A 12,989-nucleotide genomic window follows, 5' to 3' on the forward strand; every position below is an offset into this window, starting at 1 on the left:
AAATGAAATAATTGTACATTACATTACAGTACTATGTAGGTAGTTCATATAGCAAAGGTTTGACATTATGCCCTACCCAGTATGTTGGCAATTTTCAAAGGTTCGACTTGCATCCTTGTTAACTCACGACCAGTTGGTCAGAACCAAGCTCGGTCGTAAGTCGGATGGTGCTTGTACATACGTGTCCAGTGTGGTACCCAGCATTGTCTGTGAATCAGGCTTTGGTCTTTTCATTACCATACATTGCATCTGCCTAGGAACCCTGGCACCCAGGATGCAGGAAGTGGCAAGACAAAGTTAAAATGTTCAAGTCTTGGAGTTGTGAAGAAAATAGAGATACATATTAGATAAACTTAAATGTGATGAATGTATGGTGGACATGGCGAGAGCTTATGGCCTTAATGAAGCATCGGTTCGTAAGATGAAAAAGAGTGAAGCAAATATACGGGCTTGTGCAATGAATAACCTGGGCTGTATTCTGATTTACTGACTTGATTGATTTACTGAATGACTTGACTGGTTTACTGAATGACGTACTTGACTGACTGACGTACTTTCTTGACTGACTAACCTACTGACTTGACTGATTTACTGAATGACTTGGCTGATTTACTGAGTGACTTACTTGACTGACCTACTGACTTGACTGACTGACCTACTGATTTACATGACTGACTTGCAGGTTTGACTGATTTATTTAATGACAGCTGATTTACTGAATTCCTGCCCGACCTGACTTGACTGATTTACTGAATGACTTTACTGATTGACTAAATGACTGATTGACTAAATGATTTACTGAATGACATTTAGGTCCCTTACCACAGTTACTCTCTCACTTGGTTCGAAAGTTCCTACACACTTGCTTAACATTTCCCAAAATCAATCTCTCTCCTTCACTTCTTTCTTTTCTCCAGGTGCATACACTTATTATGGCCCACTTTTTGCATCTGACCCTTATTTTAATCCACATAATCCTTGACTTTATACATTTATATTCCCTTTCCTCCTTCCATAACTGATTCTTCAACATTATTGCTATCCCTTCCTTAGCTCTAACTCTCTCAGATACTCCTGACGTAATCCCATTTATTTCTTCCCACTGAAACTCCCCTACTTTCTTCAGCTTTATTTTGCTCAGAGCGAGGACATCCAACTTCTTTTCATTTATAACATTAGCAATCATCTCTTTCTTTCTTATTATATTTTTTAGTACAGTGGACCCCCAGTTTGCGATGGCATCAGTATCCGATAAATCCGGTATGCGATACATTTTAACGCAAAAATTTTGCCTCGGTTCCTGTTAAAAAACCCGGTATACACGATTCGTCTGAGATGTGTCCATGTGTGGCCCAGTGTTTACAAGCCAGCCTGTGTGCTCGCATCTAAGGATACATTCGGTACATTCCATATTATCACAGTGTTTTTGGTGCTTGTTTCTGCAAAATAAGTCACCATGGGCCCCAAGAAAGCTTCTAGTGCCAACCCTGTGGTAAAAAGGGTGAAAATTAGTATGGAAATTAAGAAAGATTTTGAAGGGTTTAGGGCTAACCCTGAGAAGCCTATGCCAGTTGTGGAATCCATTGTGCCTACTTCAAAAATTAAGGGAATGTGTGCAAAGTGGGTTGAACTGCAAACCTTTATGGATGAAAATCACCCTAACACAGCTATTGCAAGCCGTGCTGGTGAATATTACAATGACAATGTTGTGGCCCATTTTAGACAAATCGTAAAGGAACGGGAGGTACAGAGCTCTATGGACAGATTTGTTGTGCGACAGAGGTCCAATGACTCTTAAGCTGGTCCTAGTGGCATTAAAAGAAGAAGGGAAGTAACCCTAGAAAAGGACTTGCTATCTCAAGTCCTAATGGAAGGGGATTCCCCTTCTAAACAATAAGTTCGACACTCTCCCCTCCTCCCATCCCATCAATCACCACCAGATCTTCATTAAAGGTAAGTGTCATGTATTCTATTGTTAGTAGAGTACTACAAACTGTGCATGTCTTCTTCAGTTTGTGTGCATTAAACTTAATATTTCATGTGGTAAAATTTTTTTTTCATACTTTGGGGTGTCTTGCACGGATTAATTTGATTTCCATTATTTCTTATGGGGAAAATTGATTCGCTTTTCGATAATTTTGGTTCACGATGAGCTCTCAGGAACGGATTAATATCGCAAACCGGGGGTCCGCTGTATTTTCTACAGGAGGGGTTACTTGCCCATTGCTCCCATCATTTTAGTCACCTCATATGACACGCTTGGCTTATGGAGGAAAGATTTTTTTTTCCACTTCCCCATGGAGAATAGAGGAAATAAAAAAGAACAAGGGATACTTATAAGTTAGGTAAATTAAAGAAAGTAGTATTATGAACAAGCTTCTCATGAGAGCTAACAGTCCTTAGGTTGGACATAGTAAAAGAGTAAACAAATAATTACACATCTTTTCATTCCCTTTTCAGCTTATGACTTGTCAGTTGGTTGTACGAGAACAGCGTCAACTAGCAGAGTGGATATGTGGCTCTTTACAGCGCTGGATGTACCTGGTGCCTCGGTTGTCTAACATGGCTCTTAAAGTTGTCACTCACTCCACAGACGGTATTGACACTTTATAACTTACACAATCTAGTTCTTTTTTTATTTTTCTTTATGTTTACCCTCATGTGCATTTATTAAACACCATTAACCCTTTCAGGGTCCAAATGCCAAATTTCAAAGTGCGCACCAGTATCCAAGAATTTTCAAAAAATAATTTTCTTAGTTTTTCTTATGAAATGGTAGAGAATCTTTTTCTGAAGGTAATAAAACTAAAAGTATGAAATTTGATGGAAAATTGATGAAATTATGCTCTCGCGAATTTTGATGTGTCAGCGATATTTACGCATTGGCGATTTTGCCGACTTCATCTCCCATTTTAGGCCAATTACTTTATTTCAGTCGACCAAATTCTTAGCTATTTCTCTAGTATTATTTTTATTCTATCGATTGAGCACAAGAAATCGCCAGCTCAACTGTTTCATCTACAAAATAAAGTGATTGGAAATTGGTAATTTGGCCAATTTAGTGCAAAGTTCAAAATATTCCAGTTTCAAAATAGGGTCCAGAATAAACAATGCAGGCATTCCTGGCACTAAACTAACATTTCCTCTGTTCATTAGTTATGTTTTCAGGCTTTACAAATGAATTCCATTTTCATTTTTAATTCACATAATGAATTTTTATTCAAACCAAAAAATGGAAGATTTACTGTCATGCAATATTGTAATAATTGTATGATAAATTAGACACAAGTGCAACTCTTGGGTATCTTTATTGAGGAAACGTTTCGCCACACAGTGGCTTCATCAGTCCATACAAAGGAGAACCTTGAAGAATAGGAGGAGAACGAGGTAATCAGTCCCTCAACCTTGAGTCGATGTGGTCAGTCCATCAATCTTGAATAGAATACGGCATATGTGCGGAGGAGCAGCTTATAAACCATACGCAGGAGAGGTGCAGTATTCGTAGGTGGTGTCACATTTGTTCAATGTGGAAGTAGGTCGTGCCCAAGGGTTAGGCAAGCGAAGAATTCCCAAGTATTAAGATCCCAAGAAGTTGCAGTGTCTGACAGGATTGTAGATGAATGGTTCAGAGAACCGACACGTTGATAACCTAACCCTTGGGCACGACCTACTTCCACATTGAACAAATGTGACACCACCTATGACTGCTACACCTCTCCTGTCTACGGTTTATAAGCTGCTCCTCCGCACATATGCCGTATTCTATTCAAGATTGATGGCCTGACCACATTGACTCAAGGTTGAGGGACTGATTACCTCGTTCTCCTCCTATTCTTCAAGATTCTCCTTTGTATGGACTGATGAAGCCACTGTGTGGCGAAACGTTTCCTCAATAAAGATACCCAAGAATTGCACTTGTGTCTAATTTATCAACGTGTCAGTTCTCTGAACCATTCATCTACAATAATTGTATAAATAATATCAGCACATTTGTGAATGTATATTAGACCCACCAGCTGGCATGCATTAGACGTGTGAGGTCATTTGTTTACTCTCGAACATCGGCAAAAGTTTATTATTTCTGCTACTTTGAGCTCAGTTTCAAGCCATTTTCAGTACTAAAACCAATCAAAATCATCTCTATTTCTGTAATATATCTTCCATTCTATCAAATGAGATGTTTTTTCACTCCAGAAGTATGTTCAGGTGCCAGTACTGACCGAATTTGTTCCCATAAGGAATATTGTGAAGTAGATTAGTCCATTTCAGACCCCCAAACATACACGTACAAACGCACTTACATAAATACACTTACATAATTGGTCACATTCGGAGGTGATCGTTGTGCGGGGGTCCACTGTATAAATAACATACGAAAAAACACTGCAAAGTTGCTGTTTTAATCGAAAATTACGGTCTCAGTTTTTTTTTCTCTCATTATGCACTGTGTGCTGCAGGATTTGTTTTATGTGGCGCACACATACCACATAGATGTATTCTCTCATATCTAGACTCAAATTTACCGCTCACAGCTTATCAGAGTGAGCTGAGCTCATGACATAGATCTATGGTTTGGACCCTCAACGTAAAGCCGTAGATCTACAGCATGGGCCCTCAAAGGGTTAATGTCTTCATGTTTTAATGTGTTAAATTTCCTTGTGAGCATTAAATAAATAATTATTTTTGTGATGTATGTATTTATTACTTTTGAACTTCATCTGTGAGGTAGCTATTATACTGCTTTTAATATTTTACTTGTGTGGTGGTACAAAACTACTATAGTTTTTTGTGATGCTGTTATATGTGCAAGATGGAGTGTCAGTCTGAATATCTTGTGCTGATTTTTGTCTTATAATAGTTTGCTGTCCTTTACCTAGCTTGTGCCTCATAAACATGGACAGAAATACAGTAATAATAAAGGTTGAGATGATGATAGTGATCTGTGGAAGTTACTAGTTACACTTGGTTACATCCAGATAGAATGGTCTTCTTTTATCATGTTTACATACTGATCATTATGCAACAGCCTCAGTTTATACCCAGGGATGGGTATAGGTTTCATTTACATTTTCAAATTCTGATAACTTGTTAAAAAATCATCTAAGCTGTATTAAGGTGGGAAGTACAATGCCTGCATTTTAAAGGAGGGGTTTGGGATATTGGCTGTTTGGAGTGACATCTAGATTGTCATATCTGGGCACCTCTGCAAAGACAGTGATTATGTGTGAATGATGGTGAAAGCATTTCTTATTTGATCACTCTGCTTCTGTGGGAAATGGCCAGTGTGTTGAAAAGAAAATTAATAATGTGGGGGTGATTAATTATATTTTATTATCACTTGGTTAAAGGCATTGAAGGCTATACATATATGAATGATTATATATTATATTTGATTATAAAAACAGTTTTAAGTGACAGATGGTGAATGTAGGTTGTAGAACTTTTAATTGGTTATTACACTGGTGAGGTTCTTCCATAATATGCAGTGTCACTACCTCTTAATGTTTTTCATAGCAGTAGGCACTACTACACTAAACTTTTATTACTTCGTAATATTTATGCTTGTTTGCTTTCAAGTATGTGGTTATATAGGTTGTATGCCTAATATTTTGGGCAACTTAAATTTACAAAATAGTTTTATAACACTATTTATTATTCATAATTTGTATATCTTTGTAGTTGAAGTTATAGTGGTAGTAAATAAACCTTCTTTATTTTTTCTGTAAAGTTGTATTTAATTAAATCATTTTCAATTACTGCAGAAGAATCCCCTGTGCCCCATGCACCACCACTGAGATTGTTGGAGATCATCATGGCTCCAGATAACTGGTCCACTAAGCTCTCAGATGCTAACCAACAACTCTTTCTCTCAACACTCTACTTACATCTAATCAATGGAGGTATGTAAAAGAATATTATTCACTTATGTAAATCTGAAATATTTACAAATAGATAAATATATAACAGAGAGCAGAAGGCAGTCAATGTAAGGTATTATTAAAGAAAAGCTCAATTTTGTGCGAGACAGTAAAATGGAAGAAATTAAAATAGATGAAGGGACAAGAAAAGGCAAATAAGGATAAAGAATGGAGACAAGGAGAGTAATTGTTGAAAAAGCAAAATTGAAGTTGAAGACAGCTAAGTAGAGATGAACTAGGACGGCAAAGTAAATGAAACTAAAGAAAAGAGACATCATTGGAAAACATGCTTTACAATTCCCTGTGGTAGTACTGTTATACACAAGTGTATTGAACTGGTCTGCCGTCTTACACATGAGTGTGAAATAGGAGTCTCTTAATCTTTTGCACATTGGCAGGATTTCTGGTCTCTTCTTATTTCATGAGCAAGTAATAAAGTCCTGCTTCCCTTTATTTCTCAATTCAGTGGTCCCTTATTTAGGCAGTGTATAAAATAATGAAATCAAAGAAACTGTTGTAGAGGGTGTAGTAGGTAATTTTGGAGTGCCGTGGGTAAATGATAATGGGGCATTAACTGAACTATGTATGGTAATAGACAATACGTATTTTAAGAAAAAAGTATAAATAGGTATATGAGATAAAATTTAGGAGGCTGTAATGACAGAATTTTGTTAGACTGTTTTAGGATGTTAAAGTTTGATAAGTAGACTTTAAGATGTACATATGTTTAGAGGGGCAACAGATATATCAGATCATTATTTGGCAGTAGCTACCATGAGAGTAAGAGGTAGATGGGATACAAGGAGAATGTCATAAGTGGGTAAGATAGCTGTGAAAGTTGTTAAATTAAAGGAAAAAACAGTAAGGATAATTTTTTTTTTTAACACATCGGCCATCTCTCACTGAAGCAGGGGTGACCCAAAAAAGAAAGAAATACTTTCACCAACATTCAACATGTTCACCATCATTCACACATAATCACTGTCATGGCAGAGGCGCTCAGATATGACAGTTCAGGTGTCACTCCAAACAGCCAGTATCCCAGACCCTTCCTTTAAAGTGCAGCCATTGTACTGCCCACCTCCAGAACTTGAGTCCGGCTAACCGGTTTCCCTGAATCCCTTCACAAAATATTTCCCTGCTCACACTCCAACAACTTGTCAGGTCCCAAAAACCATTCGTCTCCATTCACTCCTGTCTAACACGCTCACACATTCCTTCTGCATGTCCAGGCCCCTTGCACACTAAACATCTAATAAGGAGAGAGTGAAATAGGTAGAGTAGATGTAAGACTGCAGCATTTCCATGTGCAGCAGAAGTTTGTGGGTATTGGAGGGGCGAGTGCACAAGGGAAGAATGATTAGTGGAATGATGAGGTAAAGAGGGTGATTAAGAAGAAAATGTTAGCTTTTGAGTGGGTTTTGCTATGTAAAAGTGATACGCAGAGGGCAGAGAATATGGAGAGTAAAGGAGAAGTTAAGAGTGATAATGGAACACAAAAGAAAGAACCAATGAGAGAGTGGGTGAAATTTTATCAAAAATTTTGCTGAGAATAAGGAAATTTTGGTATAAGATCCATAAGTTGAGAAAACATAAGGTCATGACTTGCTTCTGTGATATTCACTAGTTCATTCCACTTAACTTTTTCCTTGGCAAAACCACTGTTGTAAAACTACATTTCTCTTGATCATTAACACAGTATACAGTACTTGGTATGTCTTCACTGGTCTGTCACTATTCTCTATAGTATCATCACTAAGGTGTACTGCCACTTTCATGGTGCCATCATTCTGGCCCCCCTCACCCATTCACTCATTGACTGACTGCTGAAATTCCTGGAGGAGATTGGCTTCTGGTTGTCTGCTGATGGCTACTGTCCAGTCACTGACTGGCCCTTGTTACTGCCCTTTACCCTTTGCCCACCCTAACTAAGGCAAAACTTCAAATTCTGACCAGGTGGTTGGTTGCTGAAAGTACCTGGTTACAGTGTGCAAGTCTTCCTAGGAGCCAGTCATCACCAGTGTTCATGTATTCCCAGCAGCCAGTCACCAGTGTGCAGATTCCCAGTTGCTGCTGTGAATATGGCAGGGCCTGGCATTATTATTGGCTGACTTTGGCCTACTTTTGATTTACCTTTGAAGAGTTTCGAGAGCTTATCTACTCTGAGCCCTGCCATGGGCCAGGCTCGTCTGGTGCTTGCCTCGTCAACCAGGCTGTTGCTGCTGGAGGCCCACTGCCCCACATACCCATCACAGCCTGTTTGATCTGGCACCTGGTGAAGATACTTGTCCAGTGTCCTCTTGAAGGCTTCTACACTTGTTCCAGCCGTGTTTCTGATGTCTTCTGGTAAGATGTTGATTAGTCTGGGATCCCGGATGTTGATACAGTGTTCCCATATTGTCTCCACTGCACCCCTACTCCTCACTGGGTTTATTTTACACTTCTTGCCATATCTCTCACTCCCATATCATCTATATAAAAGTATTTAGTCTGTTGCAAAGTTTTTTTTGAAGGTTTCCAGAGGTAGTGCTTTCCTCTGCTTGTAAACCATTCCATTGTTCTACCAGATCTTCCTTGTTGATTCTTTTGTTTATTTTTTTATTTTTTTTAACACGTTGGCTGTTTCCCACCAAGGCAGGGTGACCCAAAAAGAAAGAAAAATCTTTCATCATTCAACACTTTCACCATCATTCATACATAATCACTGTCTTTGCAGAGGCACTCAGATACGCCAGTTTAGATGTCACTCCAAACAGCCAGTATCCCAAACCCCTCCTTTAAAGTGAAGGCTTTGTACTTCCCGCTTCCAAGACTCAAGTCCAGCTAACGAGTTTCCCTGAATCCTTTCACCTAGCAGCAAATAGGTACCTGGGTGTTAGTCGACTGGTGTGGGTCGCATCCTGGGGGACAAGATTAAGGACCCCAATGGAAATAAGTTAGACAGTCCTCGATGACGCACTGACTTTCTTGGGTTATCCTGGGTGGCTAACCCTCCGGGGTTAAAAATCCGAACGAAATCTTATCTTATCTTATCTTATCTTGCCCACAAAACCTCCTTTACCCACTTCCTCCAACCTTTCCTAGGATGACCCCTACCCTTCCTTTCTTCCACTACAGATTTATATACTCCAAGTCATTCTACTTTTTTTATATATTGAATCTAATTATCATGTGTCCTCTTTTCTTCCTATCAGCCACACATGGCTTATCCAATGTTTTTAGCCTTTTTCATAACTCATATTATTTTGGTGAATCTTGACCATGCTCAAACCATTCATCTACAGCGAGTGCTGATCAGGGCCACTGTCAGTGAAGGTACTACTGATTCCTTGCTTTCAAGCAAACAAGGGCTGTAGCACATCCTCTTGTATGACAGTTGAGCATACTTGTTGGCTCATGCTTTCTTTAAACACCACTACCTCTGATTGTAGTATGGAAAAATGGGTCCATAATGATGCTGGCTGTAGTTAGCCAACCCTGTTAGAAAGCACAAACAATAGGGCATTGCTTCACTGAGATCTTTTATTTTTAATTTTCATCATTTTAAATTACTCATAGTGATGAACACTTAAATATTCAATTTACACTTTAGACATTCCTTCTATCATTACTGTTGGTCAACAGAAACAATTCTGTCATGACTGTGTATTGGATAAACTGTACACAGAATAACATTCAGTGCAATTGTACAAAGATTGTCAGGTTGTTCTGACTATTCAACATCTTTTGATAATATGTTTATCAGAGAGCACATCAACTTCATTTTTGATATCTTGACAGTCTTACTCTAACTACCTTCCTCCCTATAATTCACACTTTTAATGCGGATTTACTCCTTGACTTCTTAACCCTTAACCCCTTCAGGGTCCAAGGCCAAAATCTGAAGTGGTGCTCCAGTGTCCAAGAAATTTTGAAAAAAAAAAAAAAAAATTATTTTTTCTTACAGAATTAAAGAGCATATTTTTGTGAAGGTAATACGACAAAGAAAAAAATTTTCTGATCAGTACTTACCGAGATACAGTGCCAAGAAGTTTGTCTAAAATGATGTGGTGGCGGCAACATCTACGAATTCCACATACGCGCATTACATTATTTAGCGGTTTTTATAGTTTTTCTCTTCTTTTCCAATTTTTTTCTTTTCCTACTAACATTTGGGGCCTGAGAGACCAATACTGTATATAATGTATATATATAAACTCACTGTATTGAACACAATAACTGCACTAAAGTTATTATCATATTATTGTTTACCACTGTTGTTTATTACAATAAACATGCACAAATCTTGTATATTACTAATGTTCTATCATATATTTACATATTTACAATCACTGGACATGGTTTTAGAACTGCTGGAGCTTGTGGAACTCCTTGAAACAAGGCACCTTACATTCCTCACACATAAACCGAGTGTCTTTGCGTCTTTGTTGCCGTCGTTTTGTTTGTGCACAGACGATGCATCTCTTCTGAGCAAATTTCTTCTGAGTTAGGTTAGGTTAAGTTGAGCGCTTTCGCGCTAAATTTGACGGTGCTAGAATTTTGGCGTAGATCTACGGTTTGGACACTCAACGTGAAGCCGTAGATCTACGAGATGGACCCTGAAAGGGTTAAACTGTCCAAACGTAGATCTACGTTCACCTGCGCAATGCTCTGAATATTTTGAAAAATAAAAAATTTTTTTTTTTTTAAATTGAAGAGCACATTTTTATAAATGTTATAGGATAAAAAATTTTTTAGGGCCAGTACTTACTGAGATATAAGCTTGTGAAGATGGTGCTAAATGATGAGGTGTCGGCAACATGGAGCACTGCCGTTTGCCGAAATAATAAACATTTATTGTTTTTTCCAATTCTTTGCTATTTTTTGTTGTTTTCATGTTATGATAATAATGTTTTGTTGCAGATCTTTGGATTTCATAGCCAATTCTTGTTGAGACACAAATGTTTGGTACTGAATTAGTAATCATATTGTCACAATAACGTACACATGTTCACACTGATAAGTGAATTTTGTACACCTGGTTCAATCACATACTATTGTTTACATGTATATACAAGGTGTTTACGAGTAGGTTGGTAGACAGCAACCACCCAGGGAAGTACTACCGTCCTGCCAGATGACTGTGAAACAGAAACCTGTAACTGTTTTACATGATGATAGGATTGCTGGTGTCTTTTTCTGTCTCATAAACATGCTAGATAACAGGGATATCTTGCTACTCCAACTTACACATTGGTCACACTTCACAGACATTCACATGCATATATAGTATATACATACATCTAGGTTTTTTTCCTTTTTCTAAATTGCTCTTGTTCTTCTTTATTTCTTCTATTGTCCATGGGGAAGTGGAAAAGAATCTTTCTTCCGTAAGCCATGCGTGTCATATGAGGCGACTAAAATGCCGGTAGCAGTGGGCTAGTAACCCCTTATCCTGTAAACATTTGCTAAAAAAACAGAAGAAAAAAAACTTTATAAAACTGGGATGCTTGAATGTGCGTAGATGTAGTGCAGATGACAAGAAACAGATGATTGCTGATGTTATGAATGAAAAGAAGTTCGATGTCCTGGCTCTAAGCGAAACAAAGCTGAAGGGAGTAGGGGAGTTTCGGTGGGGGGAAATAAATGGGATTAAATCTGGAGTATCTGAGAGAGTTAGAGCTAAGGAAGGGGTAGCAATAATGTTGAAGGATCAGTTATGGAAGGAGAAAAGAGAATATGAATGTGTAAATTCAAGGATTATGTGGGTTAAAGTAAAGGTTGGATGTGAAAAGTGGGTCATAATAAGCGTGTATGCACCTGGAGAAGAGAGGAATGTAGAGGAGAGAGAGAGATTTTGGGACATGTTAAGTGAATGTATAGGAACCTTTGAACCAAGTGAGAGAGTAATTGTGGTAGGGGACCTGAATGCTAAAGTAGGAGAAACTTTTAGAGAGGGTGTGGTATGTAAGTTTGGGGTCCCAGGTGTAAATGATAATGGGAGCCCTTTGATTGACTTTGTAAAGAAAGGGGTTTAGTTATAGGTAATACATATTTTAAGAAAAAGAGGATAAATAAGTATACAAGATATGATGAAGGGCAAAATGACAGTAGTTTGTTGCATTATGCATTGGTAGATAAAAGACTGTTGAGTAGACTTGAGGATGTACATGTTTATAGAGGGACCACAGATATATCAGATCACTTTTTAGTTGTAGCTACACTGAGGGTAAATGATAGATGGGATACAAGGAGAATAGAAGCATCAAGGAAGAGAGAGGTGAAGGTTTATAAACTAAAAGTGGAGGCAGTTAGGGTAAGATATAAACAGCTATTGGAGGATAGATGGACTAATGAGAGCATAGGCAATGGGGTCGAAGAGGTATGGGGTAGGTTTAAAAATGTAGTGTTAGAGTGTTCAGCAGAAGTTTGTGGTTACAGGAAAGTGGGTGCGGGAGGGAAGAGGAGCGATTGGTAGAATGATGATGTAAAGAGAGTAGTAAGGGAGAAAAAGTTAGCATATGAGAAGTTTTTACAAAGTAGAAGTGATGCAAGGAGGGAAGAGTATATGGAGAAAAAGAGAGAGGTTAAGAGAGTGGTGACGCAATGTAAAAAGAGAGCAAATGAGAGAGTGGATGAGATGTTATCAACAAATTTTGTTGAAAATAAGAAAAGTTTTGGAGTGATATTAACAAGTTAAGGATGCCTAGATAACAAATGGATTTTTTTTTTTTCAACCAATCGGCCGTCTCCCACCGAGGCAGGGTGACCCAAAAAGAAAGAAAATCCCCAAAAAGAAAATACTTTCATCATCATTCAACACTTTCACCTCATTCACACATAATCACTGTTTTTGCAGAGGTGCTCAGAACACAACAGTTTAGAAGCATATACGTATAAAGATACACAACATATCCCTCCAAACTGCTAATATCCCAAAACCCCTCCTTTAGAGTGCAGCCATTGTACTTCCCATTTCCAGGACTCAAGTCCGGCTATATAAAAATAACCGGTTTCCCTTTATCCCTTCACTAAATATTAACCTGCTCACACTCCAACAGATCGTCAGGTCCCAAATACCATTCGTCTCCA

At 38.2% G+C, this 12,989-nt stretch overlaps 1 protein-coding gene across 6 annotated transcripts in view; it reads left to right on the top strand.

Moving 5' to 3' along the window:
* Positions 1-12,989, top strand: part of LOC128688738 (ubiquitin-protein ligase E3C) — a 401,351-nt gene that overhangs the window by 61,748 nt on the left and 326,614 nt on the right. For all 6 annotated transcript variants that reach the window (XM_070084672.1, XM_070084678.1, XM_070084673.1 and 3 more), the window contains 2 exons: positions 2,461-2,596; positions 5,763-5,900. In XM_070084672.1, coding sequence (XP_069940773.1) covers positions 2,461-2,596; positions 5,763-5,900 — 274 coding nt within the window. The remainder of the gene's footprint in view (positions 1-2,460; positions 2,597-5,762; positions 5,901-12,989) is intronic.

The sequence above is a fragment of the Cherax quadricarinatus genome, chromosome 13 (assembly GCF_038502225.1).
Source record: "Cherax quadricarinatus isolate ZL_2023a chromosome 13, ASM3850222v1, whole genome shotgun sequence".
In the NCBI taxonomy this organism is placed as follows: Eukaryota; Metazoa; Arthropoda; class Malacostraca; order Decapoda; family Parastacidae; genus Cherax; species Cherax quadricarinatus.